Genomic DNA, 22,511 nt, shown 5'->3' with positions numbered 1-22,511 from the left:
AAGTGGATTTTTCCTTTGTGTTTGTTCTTTCTGACAACTATATCCTTCAAAGCTCCCAGGCCTCTCAAAAGGAACAGCTTCTATATGACACTTTTAATGTAATCAGACATCTTAAGACACTTCAAAGAAGTATTATAAAACAAAGTATGACACCAAGGCCCAAAAGGTGTTGTTAGGTCAGATGACCAAAAGATTGGTCAGAGGTTTTTAAGGAGGGTCTTAGAAGAGGAGAGAGATGTAGAGAGGGAATTCCGAAACTTGGGGCCAAGGCAACTGAAGGCACGGCCTCCAGTGGTTGAGCAATTATAATTTAGAATGCACAAGAGGAGTGTAAGTGTCTCGAAGGCTTGTGGAGCTGGCAGAGTTTAGAATTAGTGAGGGGCATGGCCATGGACGGATTTGAAAACAAAGATGAGAATTATAAAGTCAAGATGTTGCTTGACCAAGAGAGAATGTGGGTCATCGAGCACAGTAGTGATGGGGGAATGGGACCACTGCGAGTTGAGAGACAGGCAGCTGTATTTTGGATGACCAAGTTTATGGAATGTGGGAGACCAGCTAGGAGTTGGAATACTCCAGTCTAGCGGTAGCGAAGGCATGAATGAAGCTTTCAGCAGCAGATAGTTGAGACGGATAAAGTCAGGCGATGTTACAGAGATAGAAATAGGCGGTCTTAGTGATGGCGCAAGTATGAGGTTGAAAGCTCTTCTTGGGATCAAAGATGACATCAAGGTTGTGAACATAGTGGCTTAGTCTCAGAATGTTGCAAGGGAGAGGGATGGAGTCGGTAGCTAGGGAGCAAATTTTGTAACGGGTACCAAAAACAATGGGTTCAGTTTTCCCAATATTTAATTGGATGAAATCTCCGTTCATCCACTACTGGATGTCAGATAAGCAGTTTGATAATTTAGCAACAGTGGAGTAGATGCGAGGGGTTATGGTGGGCGTCATGATTGTAAATGTGAAAATTAACACCGTGCCTTTGGATGATCCAGAAGCAGCATGTAGAAACAGGAGTGGGGCCAAGGGTAGATCCCTGGGCGACCTCAGAGGTAACAGAGCAGGAAGAGAAACCATTGAAAGTGATTCTCTGGCTATGACTAGATAGGTAAGAATGAAACCATGTGAGAGCAGTCCCCAGCTGGACAGCAGCAGAGGGGTGTTGGAGGAGGATGATGTGGTCAGCTGTATCGAAGGCTGCAGACAGGTCAAGAAGAACGAGGCTGGAAAGTTTCTTCTTAGGCAGTCTCTTGGGATCGAGGATGACTCGCTTCAACTCTGGTTCTAAGATGGCTGATGAGTCCAATGCATGATTCTGCCACGTGTTCGGAGGGTTGTGTAGATGAGTTGTTGGGAGGTCTGTCCGACGCCTTGACTGTGCCTCTGTGTACTCTCGACGAAGTCTCTGTTCAGGGCCTTCACAAATGATTTTTCTCCATTTTGGTCGATCACAAACCAAGGACTCTCATGAGTCAGCAAGGTTGTTTGACTTCTTCAGGGATGTTTTGAGGAAAATCCCTGGAGCATTTCCAGCCCTTCCTGGGAGCCTGGTGCCAGGACCGAGTTCTGAATAGAACATTGTCATACTCATGTAGGATGTCGTTTGTGATTTGATGAGCAATTTCTGCATCGTGGTATGAGTGGAAACCACATTGGAGAATTGAAACATGGCGCTCTGGGAAAGAAGGGCACAGATTTAGGAAGGATGGGGGTTGGAGATTGGGGTGGTTATTTGCAAGGATGGTGGGGACAAGGGTTGCTGTTTTGAAGAGAAGGGTGCTGACAACAGATTTACGGACAGCACCTAGAGAGAGAGAAATGTATCAGCTAACATGGGGACCAGGAAGGGAAGTTGGCCAGCAGTTTTGTGGGAATAGAGTTGAGGGAACAGCATGTCAGTGCCATGGGAAAGAAGAGCACAAAGAGGGCATGAGGGGAGATAGAAGAGAAACGATGATGGAAGTGCAGGGCTCAGGCAGGGAGAAACCTTAGGGGAAGCGTGGGCTTGTGGTAGAGAGGAAAGCTGCAGAGGAGCTGATCAGATGGTCTCGATCTTAGTAACCAAAAAAAAGCCATAAGCTCCTCGCACTTATTGTTGGAGATGAGGATAAAGAGGAGAGGGATTTAAGATTATTTACAGTAAAGAAAAGTCAAGAGGGTTATTTTTGCATTCTGGATTACCTTGGAATAGCGAGAACTTGCAGCAGACAAGAACAAGACCCAGTCGTGTTTTGTGGGCCAGTCAGATCTGGAAGTAAATGACTAAATCAGTTGTCTGCCTTTTGCTTACAAGTCTGCATCAAAACAGAAATTTAAAAAACATCTTTGTTATACTTCGTTACATCCCAATATCTGATCTTAGTTATGCCTTGCTAAGTCTCTCTGCTGGATCACTTTTTTTTCAAAGGACAATTTAATTTTATTTACAAAAATGGAGCATCACAAGTTTGCTCCTTCCAGGTGAAGACAGTAGAAAGTTGTTCAACACATGCTGCATTTCCATTTCACACTGCATTCTTGCTCCTTTTGGAATTTAGTCCAGCTTGATGAAGCCGATATCTTTAACGTATTGTCTGAAGCACTGGCAGCCATATTTCCGGTTCACGCAGACTCTGCATAAGTGGGAGCCCTGGCCGAATTTCCTGGGTTGGGACCAGTAAAGCTGCTGATATCTCATGGCGGCCAGTAACAGTTGGACCAGATCTCTATCCCAGTGATTGATCCAATTATATTTAGCCATGGGTGTCCCAGTGTTAAAGGGTGGTAGCTTAAACAAAATAAGTCGATGGATTTTTTTTTTAAAAAGTAATCAAGTTTACTGATATGGTGACTGTACATCAAGGCTCAAAGCATTGCCACATGCTCATATTTCTGTAATTCAAGAATCGGTAACATGCAACTTGTTAACAACAGGTTCTTTGCTTTTCTAGTTATGCTGATATTCCTTTTTCCTTTTTAAGGACCTCCTGCGATGCAGAGTTTTGACATCGGGAATTTTTGAAACCAGGTTTCAAGTTGAAAAAGTAAACTTTCAGTGAGTATTCCTTGGCTGATATTTTATCCTGTGCATGGTAATGATGTGTAGGAAAGTGTCATTTTGTCTTGATTTGTGAATAGTTATCATTGTATAGATAGAGCCATTAGGGTGCTGATGAAGTATTTGTAGTCTGCTTTCCCATCATGGGGAGGTGATGAATGGACACAGGAAATGAAAATTAGTTAGCAGATCATCGTGAATGCCTCTTGTACTCCCAAAAATGCTTTGCCCTATGAGATGTTGGCACATGTTTAGGAATGGGTCATCTATTGGGAAGGTAACGTAAATATAAGTGGGCCAGTGGAGGTAAAGTGGGAGTAAGAGAAAACATGAGTAAATTAATCACAATGTCATGAGTTACGAATCCTAGGTTACTGTTAATCCAACTGCTCTCCCTTGCAATCACTTAATTAAGACAGTCTTTTCTGACCCCCTTCAACTGATGACTGTAAGAGGGAATATTACTATTTTTACTTATGACCGTTTTGAATTCCCACTTGATAACCAAATTTATTCGTTGCAACTACTTAATCAGCACTTTGTTCATTCAACCAGTGAACTCTACTTTCCCAGCTGTTTGCCTAAGTGACAGCTGAAGGTATGTAACATCAAAAGAGTGCAATCATTGCATGGTACCACAACTAGTTGTTGCATTAATTTGCGATTCAGCCAAGGAAAATCGGTTGTAAAATGTGATGTAGCCAGCTGTTAACTAGGCTTTTACACACGTAACCTTTAGCTTTGTTAATTTATTTGTATCCTCAGTTTATGGCTGTGAACTTGAAAACTCACGGCAAGTGCTCGACTGTCTATCCCTTAACCAGATCTGACTTTATTAGCTCATTATAATTTTACTTCTCTTCCTTTGTGAAATTTTTTTAATACACCAAATTCAGTCAGGAGAGCAGGAACAATTCCGACCTTTATCTCCTCTCATCTTCCTCTGCTGCCATGTCCTTTGATCATCCCTCATAGTGCCCACTGTGCTCACTTTGGACAAAAGGAATTCCTGAATCTCTCTCACAATCACAGTGCAGAAGAGGCCCTTCGGCCCATCGAGTCTGCACCGACATGGAAGAAACACCTGACCTACCTACCTAATCCCATTTACCAGCACATAGCCTTGAATGTTATGACGTGCCAAGTGCTCATCCAGGTACTTTTTAAAGTATGTGAGGCAATCCGCCTCCACCACCCTCCCAGGCAGCACCCTCTGGATAAAAAAGCTTTTCCTCACATCCCCCCTAAACCTCCTGCCCCTCACTTTGAACTTTTGGCCCCTCATGACTGACCCTTCAACTAAGGGGGACAGCTGCTCCCTAGCCACCCTGTCCATGCCCCTCATAATCTTGTACACCTCGATCAGGTCGCCCCTCAGTCTTCTCTGCTCCAACGAAAACAACCCAAGTCTATCCAACCTCTCTTCATAACTTAAATGTTTCATCCCAGGCAACATCCTGGTGAATCTCCTCTGCATCCCCTCCAGTGCAATCACATCCTACAATGTGGCAACCAGAACTGCGCACAGTACTCCAGCTGTGGCCTCACCAATGTTCTATACAACTCCAACATGACCTCCCTACTTTTGTAATCTATGCCTCGATTGATAAAGGCAAGTGTCCCATATGCCTTTTTCACCACCACACTAACATGCCCCTCTGCCTTCAGAGATCTATGGACGCACACGCCAAGGTCCCTTTGTTCCTCAGAACTTCCTAGTGTCATGCCGTTCATTGAATACTTCCTTGTCAAATTACTCCTTCCAAAGTGTATCACCTCACACTTTTCAGGGTTAAATCCCATCCACCATTTATCTATCCATTTGACCATCCTGTCTATATCTTCCTGTAGCCCAAGACACTCAACCTCACTGTTAACCACCCAGCCAATCTTTGTGTCATCTGCAAACTTACTAATCCTACCCCCCACATAGTCATCTATGTCGTTTATATAAATGACAAATAATAGCGGACCCAGCACAGATCCCTGTGGTACGACACTGGCTTCCAGTCGCTAAAGCATCCTTCTGTCATCACCCTCTGTCTCCTACAAGTAAACCAATTTTGAATCTACCTTATCAAATTACCCTGTATCCCATGTGCATTTGCCTACTTTATAAGTCTCCCATGTGGGACCTTGTCAAAGGCTTTGCTGAAATCTATATAAACTACATCAACTGTACTACCCTCATCGACACACCTGGTCACCTTCTCGAAAAATTCAATCAAATTTGTTAGGCATGACCTCCCTCTGACAAAGCCATGCTGAATATCTCTGATCAAACCTTGCCTCTCCAAGTGAAGATTGATACTCTCCTTCAGAACTTTCTCTAATAGTTTCCCTATCACTGGCCTGTAGTTCCATGGCTTATCTCTGCAACCCTTCTTAAATAGCGGAACCACATCAGCTGTTCTCCAGTCCTCTGGCACCTCCCCCATGGCCAGAAAGGAATTAAAAATTTGGGTCAGAGCCCCTACAATCGCCTCCCTCAGCAGTCTGGAACACAAATCATCTGGACCTGGATATTTGTCCACTTTTAAGCCAGCCAACGCGACACTTCAATACCTTGTCACTCCCTATATCAATTTGCTTAAGAACCTCACAGTCTCTCTCCCCGAGTTCGATACCTTTATCCTCATTCTCTTGGGTGAAGACAGATGTGAAATATTCATTCAACACTCTAGCGATGTCCTCTGGCTCCACCCATAGATTGCCCCCTTGGTCCCTTATGGGCTCCACTCTTTCCCTGGTTATCCTCTTCCCACTGATATACTTATATCTTCGGGTTTTCCCTACTTTTACGAGCCAGAGCTTTCTCATAACCCCTCTTTGCTCTCCTAATTGCTTTCATTGGCTAGAGAGATGAGAGAGATTTTCCAGATTCCATCCACCAACCCCCTCCACGAATTGGCAATCTGTTTTATCACTTCTCCCTGCATACAGCTTGGCACCTAAAGAATAAGGCATCTCTTGACAGATCACTAACAACATTTTGAAATTAAGCCAGTCTGTTTGCAACCTTTCTGTCATGTTTGATTCTAAGATGAGTTTCCAACCTCATTCATGCCATCATCCACCTATTTCCGCTTCCATAATATTGCCCAACTTGGCCCTTTCTCAGCTCATCCACTGCTGAAACCCTCATCCATACCTTCATTACCTTCAGACTCAACTATTCTAACTCACTCTTAGCTAGTCTCTCTCATTCTACCTTCAGTAAACTTGAGGTCATCCAAAACTCTGCTGCCCATTATTTAATTTACAGCAAGACCATTTGCCTATCATCTCTGTGTTCGCTGACTAACATTGGCTCCAGGTCAAATAACATCTTGATTTTAAAATTCACAGCCTTGTTTTCAAATCCTTATCTCCTTGTCCCTCCCCATTTCCTACAGCCTTACAAACCTCAGATATCTGTGCTCCTCCGATACTGGCCTCTTGTGTTTTCGAAATTGGGGAGGCACATGGCAAGTGCTCGACTGTCTATCCCTTACCAGATCTGACAAATATCCCCACATCCTCAATGATGGAGGAACCCAGCACACCATAGAAAAGATAAGGCGAGCACTCGCAGCAACCTTCAGCCAGAAGTGCGAAGTGGATGATCCATCTCGACCTCCTCCGGAGGTCTCCAGCATCACAGATGCCAGTCTTCAGCCAGTTTGATTCACTCAACATGATATCAAGAAACAGCTGAAGGCATTGAACACTGCAAAGGCTATGGGTCTTAACAGTGTAACCGCATTAGAACAAAAGAGTTGTGCTCCAGAACTTGCCGCACACCTAGCCAAGCTGTTCCAGTACAACTATGACATTGGCATCTACCCGGCAATTTGGAAAATTGCCCAGGTATGTCCTGTGCACAAAAAGCAGGACAAATCCAACCCGGCCATTACTGCCCCATCAGTCTACTCTCGATCATCAGTAAAGTGATGCAAGGGGTCATCAATGGTGGTATCAAGCGGCACTTACACAGCAATAACCTCACTGATGTGCAGTTTGGGTTCCCCAGGGTCACTAAGCTTCTGACCTCGTTAAAGCCTTGGTTCAGAGACAAAAAAGCTGAACTCTGAGGTGAGAATGACTGCCCTTGACGTCAAGGCAGTGTTTGACCTGGTGTAGCATCAAGGAGCCCAAGCAAACTGGAGTCAATAAGAATTAGGGGAAAACTCTCCGCTGGTTGGAGTCATATCTAGCACAAAGGAAGATAGTTGTGGTTGTTGGAGATCAGTCAGCTCAGTTCCAGGACGTCACTGCAGGAATTCCTCAGGGTGGTTTCCTAGGCCCAATCACTTTCAGCTGTTTCATCAATGATTTTCCTTCTATCATAATGTCAGAAGTAGGGATGTTTGCTCATGATTGCACAATGTTCAGCACTATTCATGACTCCTCAGATACTGATGCAGTCCATGCCCAAATGCAGCAAGACCTGGACAATATCCAGGCTTAGGCTGACAAGTGGCATGTAGCATTCACACCACGCAAGTGCCAGGCAATGACCATCTCCAACAAGAGAGAATCTAACCATCGCTCCTTGACATTCAATGGCACTACCATCACTGAATCCCCCACTATCAACATCTTGACCAGAAACTGAACTGGACTAGCCATAGAAATACTGTGTTTATGAGAACAGGTCAGAGGCTAGGAATCGTGTGACGAGTAACTCACCGCCTGATTTCCCAAAGCCTGTCCACCATCTACAAGGCACAAGGAGTCTGATGGAATACTCTCCACTTGCCTGGATGAGCACAGCTCCAACAACACTCAAGAAGCTTGACACCATACAGGACAAAGCAGCCCATTTGATTGGCACCCCTTCCACAAACATTCACCCCCTCCACCACCAACGAACGGTAACAGCAGTGCGTACCATCTACAAAGTGCACTGCAAAAATTCACCAAGGGTCCATAGGCAGCACTTTCCAAACCCACAACCTCTACCATCTAGAAGGACAAGGGCAGTGGACAGATGGGACCACCGCCACCTGGAAGTTCCTCTCCAAGCCACTCACCATCCTGACTTGAAAATATATTCCTGTTCCTTCATTGTCACTGGGTCAAAATCCTGGAACTCCCTCCCTAATAGCACCCCGTGGGTTTACCTATACCACAGGGACCGCAGCGGTTCAAGAAGGCAGCTCACCACAGCCTTCTCAGGAGCAACTAGGGATGGGCAATAAATGCTGGCCTAGCCAGTGAAGCCCATGCCATGTAAATGAATAGAAAAGAAATTGCTGCATCATTGGTGGCCATCCCTTCGGTTGCCTAGGTCCCAAGCACTGGAATTCTCTCTCTACACCTCTCTACCTTGATTTCCTCCTTTAAGAAACTCATTAAAACCGATCTCTTTGACCAAGCTTTTGGTCATGTGATCTTAATATCACCTTATGCTTTATGTGGCTCAGTGTCATACTTTGTTTGATAATGCTCCTGTGATGCACCTTGGAGTGCTTCCTTACATTAAAGGTGCTATATGAATATAATTAGTTGTGTTGCATAAGATTTTACAAATATATGGGTTGGCTGGCTGGACCAGCTGGTCTTTTCCTGTCAAAAGATTTTGTATGTTCGCGGCCATAAATGCATCTGTTCCTTTTGATGTCTCCCTATGCAGCGCTCCTTTATATAGCCTTTCCTTTTGCAACCCCACCCAACCAACATACACTGATTTTAATCCCCATCTACACCCACGTTGGCAATGTGCCGATCACAAACTCGAGTTGTCCAACGCTCATCTATGCGGCTTCCATTGTCGCTGGCTTTGCCAAACACCACCAGCTAACTGGAGGCTAATAAAGGGAATCTCATAAAACAATGGTATTACATCAAGTGTGTTACATTAGTACTTACCATAGAGCTTTATATAAATTTCGCCATTTAAGTCAAATTGCTGAGACTACTGGATCAGATTTATCCACCATTGAAGAAAAGGTGCCAATAAAAAATTTGTAACAGACGTCAAACAGAATAAACCAGAAAATAAAATAAGAATGTCCAAGTAGGATCTTGCTGTTAGATTTCAGTGATCCATTTGCCAGGGCTTGGAAGCTGCTGGTTGACCACTCATATTGCGGGATCAAGGAAATAAATCGATAGCACTAAAGAATTCAAGTTAAATCATGACAGCAGGATGGGGGCACAGTTTCAATCTGGAAAAAGGCAAATTTACATTTCCCATAGCATAATCAGCACATGGAATGACATTCCAAACAGGGTTATGGAGGTAACAACCCTGGTATCGTTTAAAAAAAAACAGTTGGAGTCTTTGATGAAACTATAGACTTGTCTCGGTATGGATGAGCTAAGATTGGCTGTTCTCTTTCTTTGTCTGAACAGATCAACAGTACATGATTTGCTGGGCATATTTGTAAAGTGGCCGTGTGATTTAGCGCGCACACAACAAAATAATGCAATTTGTTGTCCCGTGCCACACATCAGTTTTTAACTTTGTGCCTTATAAAATCCAGAGCCAGCACACTTTTTACCTGAAGCCACATAGAAACAGACCAATTAATAAAGATCCCAAAACTGAAACCCAAGAAGCCTGATTAGGTGGGATTGTAGTATGCAGAGGTTGCACATCATTTAAAAGAATCAACACAAAGGTAGCCTTCATCTTCAATCAGCAGCCTTCACCCATCACAGTAATTCATTTCTATAGTGCAGAACCTAAGACGGAGAATTTAGTGGAAGCCAGAAATACAAGTTGATGCAGGAGCTGTAAGGAACTTTATCTCACGTAACAATCAAACGTGTGCTGTAGTATTTGGGTGAACAAGGCCATTTTGAGAATCTAATAAAAAGATGGAGCACCCCAAATTTTTTCAAAATTATGAATTCTAATAAATTAATGTAGTGTTGTAGCAATTTGACAAAAACAAGTGGCTAGTCTAGGCATATAAATGAATATTGAAGGAGTTGGGCAAGAGGGAGAGACTTTTTTTGAAGGGATCATGATATGGTAATGTTCTTCCTTTACTGCTCCGGATGGCTGCAAGCTTCATTCTATAAGTATTGCTCAAATTTCTTTCTGGAAAAAAAGCAACAGCAGTCAAAACAAGGAAGTTAAATGTACCCAAAAAGAAAATTATATTTTGTGTCAGGTCACACAAAGATTGAAATTTTTGTTTGAAAAATGAGGAAGAGAAGACCTACAATAGGCAGTTAACACTTCTCATTTCTTCAGCTGTGTATATGCAAATGAGTTGTGCCATGGCTTTTTAAGCTGTCAGAACAAGGTAACTTTCCATGCAGCTAAGTAACAATGAGGTCCATTCTGGAACTCATTCAGTCAGATACTGTATTGTAATGTTTTAATTCATGTTTCATTAAAATTAGAACTATGTTGGATGCCTTTGGTTTTGTCCATATAGAATGCATGGAACTTTAGTTCCAATATCTACTGGAATTGTTATAAGGAGCCATGACTGACTCTAGTACCAGAAAATCCAATGTCTCAGGTTGAAGAATTGTCAACAGAACACTGGAATGTTTTAACCTTGACCGTGAGATAAGGTTGCTGGCTAGAATGTTGATGGGACAAAATGAGCAAAGCTCATTTGTTCTTCTGTTTTTTATTGCTGGTCAGCATCGGTTAAACTTTTTTGAATGTGAATAGCCTTCATTTAAGGTAACTGATCTTACCTACAGCGTAATCTTGTCTGATTTGATTATAAAATGGGTTCAACCACTTTCCTTTTGCAGCATGTTTGATGTCGGAGGGCAACGAGACGAGCGCAGGAAATGGATTCAGTGTTTCAATGGTAAGATCTGGTAGTGAAGTATTTTACAGGGGCATATTCATGGCAAGAAGAGTACTATATCCGTTAGTTTGGGGACAGGAAGACAAGCAACAATCCAAGGAGGCAGAGTGCATGAGTTTTAATGTCGCTAGTTTTATGTCTGCTAGTTCATCTAGCTTGGTTTGGTAGGTTTCACCAGATATCAGTTGGGCTTTTGCCCAACACATTAATCCATCTGTTTGGAAATAAGAGATTGATGTAGACCCAGTTCATTTTGCTTGAATAAATCTTGAATAAACAAATTGATGGAGCTTGAAGAAACATGGCTGTAGAGTAATGGTTGTCAGTAAGCAGAATACCGCACCTAAAATCTGTAGCATTATGCTGTTGTCACTTATACGGTAAATAACATAGTAAATCCTGAAAGATGGGAGAATCCCCCCAACATTCATGCCTCTGCAGGTTTCCACAGGACCTTGTACCAAAACTAGACGTGTTCATGGGTAGTCCAACACAGCCAAACCCATTCCTGTTTTTATGCAATATTCACATCTCCACTTCCAGAAATATCATGGAGATTGCATTAAGGGTGAGAACGCTGGCTGATTTACATTGCTAACTTAACTGGCACTGACGTCAATTTGAGTCCTCTACTGCTGAATCCAGCTAATACAACTCAAACTGGGCACTTAACCTGGGACCTGCTGGCTGAATAAATATGCTGAACCATTGGGAAACCTTATTACACAGGAAGTTGGACATATAAGAAATATGCCACAACTGCTATGTGTGTATTTTTTTAAATGTTGCTTTGTAAGATTTGTTTAGTATGTTACGTTGCTTCAGAGGAAGTTGAAGTTATGCAATCAATGTTTTTGGAAGTTTAATCTGTGTTTACAGGCCCCACTGTTTCCAACAATGAACCCTATAAAATGAAACCAAATGAAGAGCAGTGAGGAGCAAGAAGTTCCTGAAAGAGAGAGAAACCAGGTTTAGCAAGGGACAGATCAGAAAAAAAGATGGATACATTCAAGAGAGGAGCAAGCTGACAAAAAAATTTGGTAGGGAAGAAAGTGAGTGAATATCAGCGAGTAGGTTGAACAGGAAAGGATTGGGACATGCATGATATTTACAAACAGAGACCTATAAGGTACTGTGCACAAAATACATACATGTAGCTACTTCCATTGTAAACCATTTTAAATTCAGATATTGCAAATCCACAGATTTGACACAATTATTGACTATATATCAGTGCTAAGCTAGAGTCTGCCATGACAGCTCACCTGCTGTTAAGAGTGCCTATCTGAGATTGTCATGGATGAACCAGAATTTCCTTCATTTGAACGTTGGGCAGATAAAAGCCATCATTTTCAGCCTTTACGAAAAGCTCCACTTCCTTCTCTCAGGCACAATCACTTTTTAATTTCACTTGTGTGGGTCAGTCGTCTGACATAAGCCACCAGGTGAGGAAGGCAGGCTTCCTTTCCTAAAGATAAAAGCGAAATACTGTGGATACTGGAAATCTGAAACAAAAACAAAAATTGCTGGAGAAACTCAGCAGGCCTGACAGCATCTGTGGAGAAAAAGACAGAGTTAACATTTTGAGTTCATATGACTCTTCTTCAGAACCAAAGAGAAGTAAACATGTTGTGAAATATATACTGTTTTAAGGGGGGTGGAACAGGTGAAACTGGATAGAAGGCCAGCGATGGATGGAGGCAAGAAGAGATTGTGAAATATGTCATAAACTGAAGGTGAAAGGGGTGTTGATGGTGGTGATACTGACTAAAGAAGGTGTTATTGGTGACATTAAGAGTAGAAAGCAGAATGAGAAAGTGACAGATGGCCCTAGTGGGGGTGGGGGAGGGGACAGTGTGGGAGAAAAGATCAGAATAGGCTAAAAGGTGGGGATAAAACAATGAATGGAAATAAATTTTTAAAATAATAGAAACAGGTGGGGGGGAAATATATATATATATATATATATATATATGAAAATTTTAAAATAAATATTCGAAAAAGGGGAATCATAAAGGGGTGAGGATGGAGGAGCAAGTTCATGATCTGAAGTTGTTGAACTCGATGTTAAGTCCAGAAGGCTGTAAAGTGCCTAATCTGAAGATGAGGTGCTGTTCCTCCAGTTTGCGTTGAGCTTCACTGGAACACTGCCAAGGACAGACAAGTGGGCATGAGAGCAGAGCGTTGTGTTGAAATGGCAAGCGACAGGAAGGCCTGGGTCATGCTTGTGGACAGACCGAAGGTGTTCCGCAAAGCAAGTCACCCAGTTTGCGTTTGGCATCTCCAATGTTATTGAGACCGCATTGGGAGCAGCGAATGCAGTAGACCAAATTGAGGGAAGTGCAAGTGAAGAGCTGCTTCAGTTGAAAGGAGTGTTTTGGCCCTTGGATGGTGAGGATGGGGGAAGCAAAGGGGGCAGGTGTTGCACCTTCTGTGATTGCATGGGAAGTTGCAGTGGGATGGGATTGAGGCGTTAGGGGTGATGGAGGAATGGACCAGGTTGTCCCAGAGGGAATGGTCCCTACGGAATGTCTATATGGAGGGTGAAGGGAAGGTGTGTTTAGTGTTGGCATCATGCTACAGCTGGCAGAAATGGCAGAGGATGATCCTTCGAATGCGGAGGCTGCTGGGGTGAAAAGTGAGGACAAGGGGGACCCTATCATGGTTCTGAGAGGGAGAGGAGGGTGTGAGGGCAGAGGCGCGGGAGATGGGTCAGACACGGTTGAGGGCCCTGTCAACCACCATGACTGGGAGACCTCAGATAAGGAGGAAGACATGTCAGAAGCACTGTTTTGGAAATGGGCATCATCGGAACAGATGCAACAGAGGCGAAGGAACTGAGAGAATGGGATGGAGCCCTTACAGGAAGCTGGGTGTGAGGAGTTGTAGTGGAGGTACGTGTGGGAGTCGGCTTGTAATGAATATTGGTGGGACAGTCTATCACCAGAAACAGAGACAGGAAGGGAAGGGAAGTGTCAGTGATGGATCATGTGAAACTGATGGAGGAGTGGAAATTAGAAGTGAAATTAATAAATTTTTCCAGGTCCAGACGAGAGCATGAAGCAGCACCGAAACAGTCATCGATGTACCGGAGAAAGGGTTGTGGGAGGGGGCCTGAGTAGGACTGGAGCAAGGAGTGTTCCACATATCCCATAAAGTGACAGGCATAACTGGGGCCCATGGAGGTACCCATAGTCAGTGAGAGAACAAGTTCAGCCAGACGGAGGAGAGTAATGGTGGTGGATGGGGATTGTTCGGGCCTCTGTTCAAGGAAGAAGCAGAGAGCCCTCAGCATCCTGGTGGGGGATGGAGGTGTACCATTGGACAGCCCGCTTCTACCTCCCAAAGTCCACAAACAGGACTGCCCCGGTAGACCGATCGTGTCAGCCTGTTCCTGCCCCACCGAACTCATTTCTTCCTATCTTGACCCTGTTGTCTCTCCCCTTGTCCAGTCTCTTCCCACCTACATCCACAATTCCTCAGATACCCAAAATCATGTCAACAATTTCCAGTTCCCTGGCCCCAACCACCACCTCTTCACCATGGACATCCAATCCCTCTGCACCTCCATTCCTCACCAGGATGGTCTGAGGGCTCTCCACTTCGTCCTTGAACAGAGGCCCGAACAATCCCCATCCGCCACCACCAATCTCCTCCATCTGGCTGAACTTGTTCTTTCACTGAACAATTTCTCCTTAAACTCATCTCACTTCCTCCAAATAAAAAGTGTGGCTATGGGTACCCACATGGGCCCAAGTTATGCCTGTCTCTTTATAGGGTATGTGGAACATTCCTTGTTCCAGTCTTACTCAGGCCCTCTCCCACAAGTCTTTCCCCAGTACATCAATGACTGTTTCAGTGCCGCTTCATGCTCTCGTCTGGATCTGGAAAAATTTATTAATTTCGCTTCCAATTTCCACCCCTTCATTACTTTCACATGGTCACTAACATTTCCCTTCCCTTCCTTGACCTCTCTGTCTCAATTTCTGGTGGTAGACTGACCACCAATATTCATTACAAGCCCACCGACTCCCACAGCTACCTCAACTACAACTTCCTTCGCCTCCATCGCATCTGTTCCGATGATGCCACTTTTCAAAACAGTGCTTCTGACATGTCTTCCTTCCTCCTTAACTGAGGTTTCCCACCCATGGTGGTTGACGGGGCCTTCAACCATGTCTGACCCATCTCCCGCACCTCTGCCCTCACACCTTCCTCTCCCTCCCAGAACCATGATAGGGTCCCCCTTGTCCTCACTTTTCACCCCACCAACCTCTGCATTCAAAGGATCATCCTCTGCCATTTCCACCAACTCCAGCATGATGCCAACACCAAACACATCTTCCCTCCACCCCCCGCCCCCCAGCCCATGTCAGCATTCCGTAGGGACAGTTCCCTCTGGGACACCCTGGTCCATTCCTCCATCACCCCCAACACCTCAACCTCCTCCCACGGCACCTTCCCATGCAATCGCAGAAGGTGCAACACCTGCCCCTTTACTTAACCCCCTTTCCACCGTCCAAGGGCCCAAACATTCCTTTCAACTGAAACAGCGCTTCACTTGCACTTCCCTCAATTTGGTCTACTGCATTTGCTGCTCTCAATGCGGCCTCTTCTACATTGGAGTGACCAAACGCAGACTGGGTGACCGCTTTGCAGAATACCTTCGGTCTGTCTGCAAGCATGACCCAGGCCTTCCTGTCGTTTGCCATTCCAACACACCACCCTGCTCTCATGCCTATGTGTCCGTCCTTGGCCTGCTGCAATGTTCCAGTGAGGCTCAACACAAACTGGAGAAACAGCACCTCATCTTCCAATTAGGTACTTCACAGCTTTCTGAACTTAACATCGAGTTCAACAACTTCAGATCATGAATTCTCTTTCGTCCTCACCCCTTTTTGATCCCCTTTTTTCAAATATTTATTTTTAACTTTTTATATATATTTTTTCCCACCTACTTATTATTTTTTCATTTATTTTCATTAATTGTTTTACCCCCACCTTTTAACCTATTCCGACGTTTTCTCCCACATCATGCCCTCCCCCCACCCCTTAGGGCCATCTGTCACTTGCTCATCCTGCTTTCTACTCTTAATGTCACCATTAGCCAGTCCTTTATTGTCCTTTAGCCAGTATCAAAACCCCTTAGACCTTTTGTTTATGACATCTTTCGCAATCTCTTCTTTGCCTCCACCTATCACTGGCCTTCTATCCAGCTTCACCTGTTCCAACCCCTCAAAACAGTATATATTTCACCACATTTTTACTTCTCTTCAGACTCTGTATTTCTCTACACAGATGCTGTCAGACCTGCTGAATTTTTCCAGCAATTTGTGTTTATGTTCCTTTCCTAAAGGCCTTTTGCAAATTTGGCTTTCTGCTCATCATAGAATCGGACTTCAATTGCCATATATTGTCCCTCTGTCAAGATGGCTTATTTCCATCTTCATATTATCATCAATCTCTGCCTCTACCTACCACCACCAAAACCCTTATCCATTCCATTGTCACCTCCAGACTTGGTTGCTCTGACATTGGCTGTGCTTGCTTCCCAACCTCCCAGTCCATCGACTCCAACTCAGCAAAAATTCCGATATCCACATCCTGTCCCACACAAAGGCCATCTTCAATGATGAACTTTAATTCCCTGTTTCCAGTGTATCACAAATATAATCCTCATCTGTATCGTAGATGTATGTATCCGCTTGTACCCCTCTTTCTCCTACAACCTCCTGAATTATTGCACCAGCTCCTGTGTCAGGACCCAGATCCTGCAGGACTTGGATTCTGGCCTTCTGTGCACCTGTCTCCAATCTATGGTGGGTAATGGAACCTTCAGTTGCATTGATTTTATTTGTCCCTGAGCCATTCAAACTCAGCCTCTATCTTAAAAGGTCTTGTCTTCTCAAGCAGCTTTTAGTCACCTCTCCCATTTCTTCCTTTATGAAGTTCTTTGGGGAATTTCATCAGCCTTAATGGTGTTCAATAAAGACAGGCTGTGTTTGCTGCCAATGCCATGTATGTGCAGTTGTATGCGCGGCTACCATCATTATAAGAGGCAATGTGCAGCAGGGTGCATGCGTGGCCGCCATCTTTAATAGGAGGCAATATGTGATATGAGCTAGCTTATTTTGTTTCAAAAACTATTTCCCATGCATCAAATTAAAATGGCTGTCAGTACTTTACAAAATCATATTTAGTTCCGCAACATCATTAATTAATTGATCCTTCTTATACTGAAGAAATTTGAGAATGTGACAGAATATGCAGACATTTTAAGGCAGGATTCTGCCCCTTCGCAAATCCACTGGAATTAGTGAGCTCAGTACAACATTGCAACAGTTTTCTTTCCAATCTTGACTGAATCTTTCAGATCACTAAATATTCAGCAGCATATGTTCACAGTGCTTATAAATTGAGTGACAACAGAAATTATTAAAGTGAGTTGAAGCATCAGCGTTCAGTAACAACTCTTGATTGTCCCTGTCACCCCTCGTAAAATTCTGTAACACTTTCTCCAAGTGTCAACAAAATGCTTGTGAGGAGATATTCTGAGCAACCTGCCGACTAAATGATGTGTGGGATCCATGGAATTCACGAATTAAGAGCATATTGCAATGACCGAGTTAGAAAGCAAAATCTGTTGGTAGTGTGCTGGGTAAACTGATGTGTGCACGTCATTGGATTTCTATGCATGCACGGATCAGCGCGCAGGTAGACTGGTTTCGGCCAGCCGTATTGCATCAGCAGGAGAAACAATGAGAAAGATAAACTCATCCTACCCTACTCGAACCCACATATTCTAGCATCCAAATATATCTTATATTCTTCTAATGTCTTTTATTCCATCAGAGATTATTCCAATTGGTCAGGCCACTAAACTTCCTCAAAATCTGTTTTAAATTTATAATTCACTAATTTACATTTGTCCTATTGGCTGGGTTCCATTGTTCAGCTCATCTATAGCCTTCAATAATTTACATTATTAGTTGCCCTACCCCACCTTTTATGATCACCTCTTCGGACTATAGAACTGAAGTTTATACTTTGGATCATTTATGCTCTCTTCACTCACTGCCATGTGTGTCATTTTTGAAATAATGCCAAATAAGAATGTGCTCACACCCCCAATGTGGCCTGACTAATGCATTATAAACCCTAAGCATAATTTGTACTCCATCGGCATGTATTCCATTATTCAGTTTGTTTATTTTTAATTACTACTTCATATTGTCTTGACTTTTTGAAAGGTCCCAGTGCCAGCTCTATTCCCTTCATTGTGCACTACTGATCATTCCTTCTCCCAGTGTTTGAAATTATACATGTCACTTAAGTTATTTTTAAATTGTGTAACTAATCTTAATATTTATGCAAAATGTTAATACCAGCCTCAATGCCAACTCCATGACTTGTGTATAGCCAGTGTCACATAAGCACGAAGTTACACTTTTCTGATTGCCTCAAATAACCATGTAGTTGGCTGAAATTTGTACAAGTAGGAAACATAATTGGTGGCCATATTGCTCCTTCACTGAATATATGTATATCACTACAAATAATGTTTATGACATAAATGCATATAATATTGAAAAATTTAGAAAACATCAAATGCACAGTGAGCGATAACCATAGATCTTACCATAGCCAACAACCGTTGCTTCCATGCTTCCTTCTCTCAACATTGTCTTCTGATATTTTTCGAGAGCTCCTATTTACATGTATTTCTGTCATGCTAATTCTGTACTCCTCAGTCTTACTTTTACGAGCTTCACGTTTATTTTCTTAGCTTCCTTTTGGGTGTCTGAACTGCAATCTTTAATCTCTCCTCACTTTGCCAAGATCTGTGGCATTCCATTGTCCCCACTTCTTGAAACTCAAAGACTTTTTTCAAGATACTGGAGAACTAAACTGCTGACTTAAAAGCTATTTTGCTTATCACACTGATAATATAACATGTTTTAGCAATATTAACATTGCTTTCTGTTCTTTCTGAACACATCTATTACTAAACAATAAGCGCTTATTCTTGTTTCATACTGACTTGAATAAATGTGTCATATTATCTCATGCTATATAATAGACTCGATTTCTTTGACTTTTTCTAATTGATTTACCTCTGATCCTCTTTTTGTTTCTCAGATGTCACTGCTATCATATTTGTGGTGGCTAGCAGTAGCTACAACATGGTTATACGAGAAGATAATCAGACCAATCGCCTACAAGAAGCGCTCAATCTGTTCAAAAGCATCTGGAACAACAGGTAAACTTATAACTGTCACATTTATACTATTTGTACAAGGGTTAATCATTTCAATTGGATTATTGCTGATCTGTACCTCCACTTCATTTACCTGCATTTTTCTTTATTCTTCAAAGGGCATGGGCGTCACTGGCTAGGCCAGCATTTGCCCATTCCTAATTGCCCCCAAGAAGTTGGTGATGAGCCGCCTTCTTGAAACACTGCAGTCCTTCTGATGTAGGAACACATACCATGCTGTTAGGAAGGAAGTTCCAGGATTTTGATCCAGCAGCAGGGTAGGAACGGCAATATGTTTCCAAGTTAGGATGGTGTATGACTTGGAGAGGAACTTGCAGGTGTTGTTCCCATGTATCTGCTGTCTTTGTCTTCCTAGGTGGTAGAGGTCATGGTTTTGGAAGATGCTGTTAAAGAGGCCTTGGTGTGTTGTTTGTAGATGGGGCACACTGCATCGGTGGTGGAGGAAGTGAATTTTTAAAGTGGTCGATGGACTGTCAATCAAGTGGGCTGCTTTGTCCTGAATGGTGCTGAGCTTCTTGTGTTATTGGAGATGCACTCATCCAGACAAGTTGAGAGTATTCCACCACACTCCTGACTTGTGCCTTATTGATGGTGGTTAGCCTTTGGTGAGTCAGGTGGTGAGTTACTTGCTGCAGAATTCCCAGCCTCTGACCTGCTCTTGTGGACGCAGTATTTATATGGCTGGTCCAGTTCAGTTTCTGGTCAATGGTAACCCCCAGGATGTGGTTAGTGGGGGGATTCAGCGATGCTAATGAATGTCATGGGGAGATGGCTAGATTCTCTCTTGTTGGAGATGGTCATTGCCTGCCACTTATGTGGAGCGAATGTTCCTTGCCAGTCCAGCCTGAATGTTGTCCAGGTCTTGCTGCATTTGGACATGGACTACTTCAATATCTGAGAAGTCGCTAATGGTGCTGAACATTGTGTAATCATCAGCGACCATCCCCACTGACGTATGATGGAAGGAAGGTCATTGATGAAGCAGCTGAAGATGTTTGAGCCTAGGACAGTACCCTGAGGAACTCCTGCAACGGTGTTCTGGGACTGAGATGATTGACCTCCGACAACCACAACCATCTTCCTTTGTACTAGGTATGACTCCAACTAGTAGAGAGCTGATTCCCATTGACTTAAATTTTGATAGGGCTCCTTGATGCCAAACTGGGTCAAATGTGGCCTTGATATCAAGGGCAGTCACTCTCACCTCATCTCTCGAATTCAAGTCTTTTGTCCATATTTGGACCAAGGCTGTGACAAAGTCAGGAACTGACTGGCCCTTGTGGAACCCAAATTGAGCATCAATGCGCAGGTTATTGCTGTGTAAGTGCTGCTTGTTAGCATTATCGCCGACACCATCCATCACTCGGCTGGAGATCAAGAGTAGAGTGATGGGGCAGTAATTAGCCAGGTTGGACCTGTCCTGGTTTTTATCGACTGGACATACCTGAACAATTTTCCACATTCCTGGGAGATGCCAGTGTTGTAGCTGTACTGGAACAGCTTGACTAAGGGCGTGGCTACTTCTGGAGCACAAGTCTTCAGTAATACTGCCAGAGCATTGTCAGGGCCCATAGCCTTTGCAGTATCCAGTGCCTTCGGTCATTTCTTGACATCATAAAAGAGTGAATCGAATTGACTGATGGCTGGCATCTGTGATGCTGGAGACTTCAGGAGGAGGCCAAGATGGATCGTCCACCTGGCAATCCTGGCTGAAGATGGTTGCAGATGCCTCAGCCTCATCTCTTGCCTGACGTGCTGGGCTCCCCCCATCATTTGAGATGGGGATATTTGTGTAGCCACCTCATCCAGTTAGTTGTTTAATTTTCTACCACTATTCAAAACTGGATGTGACAGGACTGCTGTGTTTCTGGACCCAAACCAGGCAAGGACAGTGGATTTTCTTCCCGGAAGCACATTGGTGAACCAGATGGGTTTTTACAGCAATCAACAATGGTTTCGTGATCACTATTACACTATGTTTAAACTCCAGATTTTTTTATTAATTGAACTTAAATTCCACCAGCTGCAGTGGTGGGATTTGAACCCATTAGCCTGGGCCTTTGGCTTATCAATCCAGTGACATTATTACTATGTCACTGCTCCCTGTTTGTTCATGAGTCTCAGACCCTTACGTAACACCCAGTGTTATCAATCTCAATCTCAGTGTTAAAATTTCCAATTGACCTAGCACCACTGCCTTTCTTTTGGAGAGGAGTGAGGAAAAAGAAAGAGTTTGAGATTTTCAATACTCTCATGTTTTTAAAAAGTGCATCCTGATTGTACTCCTAATTGACCTAGCTGTAATTTTAAGATTATGCACTGAAAGCTACCTCCAAATTAAAATTAAGTCAATGAAATTGTTTACCATTTCATTGAATGAATGCCATTTGCTGTATCTGTCAGTCTGTCAGTAGAGGATGCTGCAGTGGAGATCCACAATTTACAGATAAAAATCTCCTGTTTACCTTTGCAGTGTGTTGCTGTTCCTTATTTAGTCTCTTGGAGACCGGTTGTTGTGGAGGCCTTAATCTGCCATTGTGTCACTTGCAGTGGGAAAAACAGGCCCTAGAATCACAGAATTTTTACGTCGCAGAAGGAGGCCATTTGGCCCATTGTCTGTAGCAGCTCTTCAAATGAGCATCATGACTTAGTGCCATTCTCCTGTTTTTTCCCTGTACACTTGCACATTGTTTCTATTCAAATAATCATCTAATGTCCTATTGAAAGCCTCGATTGAACCTGCCTCCACCACACTTCCAGGCATTGCATTCCAGGCTCGAATCACTCACTGTGTGAAAAAGATTTTTCTGTCATCACGTTTGCTTCTTTTGAAATCTATACCCTCTTATTCTTGATCCCTTGACGAACTGGAATACTTTGCCCCTTTCTACTCTATCCAGCCCCCTCATGATTTTGAACATCTATCAAATGTTCTTTTAGCCTTCTCTCTAAGGAGAACTGCCCCAGCCTCTCCAAACTATCTTCATAACTCAAGTTTCTCATCCTGGAATCATTTCATCAGATGCAGAATTCCACATCCCTTACTTTGGCAGGTGCTAGCAATTACAGGAGTACTCTATAGTTACCACTGTGGCAAAACTCCAGTTTTTTTTACATGATTTACGGACTAAGCTGGTTAGATTGATGAAGTTGCCATCTACTGGAACTTATTTGTGGAATTGACCCCTGTTCTTTTGGCTGTGCATAAACAATGTCAAAGCCAGTCAAATCAATACCTTCGATGCTACCAGACATAAGTATCTGGGAAAATGGCAAGTAGCAAGGTGCATCACAACGTAATAATTGGTGGCATAATTTATTCAGGGTAGTGTTAGCATTGGCAATTGTCAATCACTACAGGTGATCATCAAATGTTTAACTGGAGAGGTGATAAGGGGTGGGTACTGGTGGTAAAACGGTTTCATGAAAT

General features: G+C 43.3%; 2 protein-coding genes across 5 annotated transcripts in view; one reads left to right on the top strand and one right to left on the bottom strand.

The window, feature by feature from the left end:
• gnas (GNAS complex locus) overlaps positions 1-22,511 on the top strand; it is a 360,976-nt gene that overhangs the window by 329,223 nt on the left and 9,242 nt on the right. For all 4 annotated transcript variants that reach the window (XM_041205309.1, XM_041205310.1, XM_041205311.1 and 1 more), the window contains 3 exons: positions 2,961-3,034; positions 10,745-10,803; positions 18,943-19,063. In XM_041205309.1, coding sequence (XP_041061243.1) covers positions 2,961-3,034; positions 10,745-10,803; positions 18,943-19,063 — 254 coding nt within the window. The remainder of the gene's footprint in view (positions 1-2,960; positions 3,035-10,744; positions 10,804-18,942; positions 19,064-22,511) is intronic.
• On the bottom strand, positions 2,534-2,677 carry LOC121287435 (40S ribosomal protein S29-like). Its single transcript, XM_041205313.1, has one exon. It carries the CDS (start codon positions 2,675-2,677, stop codon positions 2,534-2,536), a length of 144 nt encoding a protein of 47 aa, XP_041061247.1.

This window comes from Carcharodon carcharias, chromosome 14 (assembly GCF_017639515.1).
Source record: "Carcharodon carcharias isolate sCarCar2 chromosome 14, sCarCar2.pri, whole genome shotgun sequence".
Lineage (NCBI taxonomy): Eukaryota > Metazoa > Chordata > Chondrichthyes > Lamniformes > Lamnidae > Carcharodon > Carcharodon carcharias.
Note: the sequence above shows the minus strand (reverse complement) of the source record. Positions and strands in the feature narration are given on the sequence as shown.

Excerpts from the sequence above, each read along its gene's own strand:
- LOC121287435 (XM_041205313.1), bottom strand. The coding sequence starts at position 2,677 with ATGAGATATCAGCAGCTTTACTGGTCCCAACCCAGGAAATTCGGCCAG.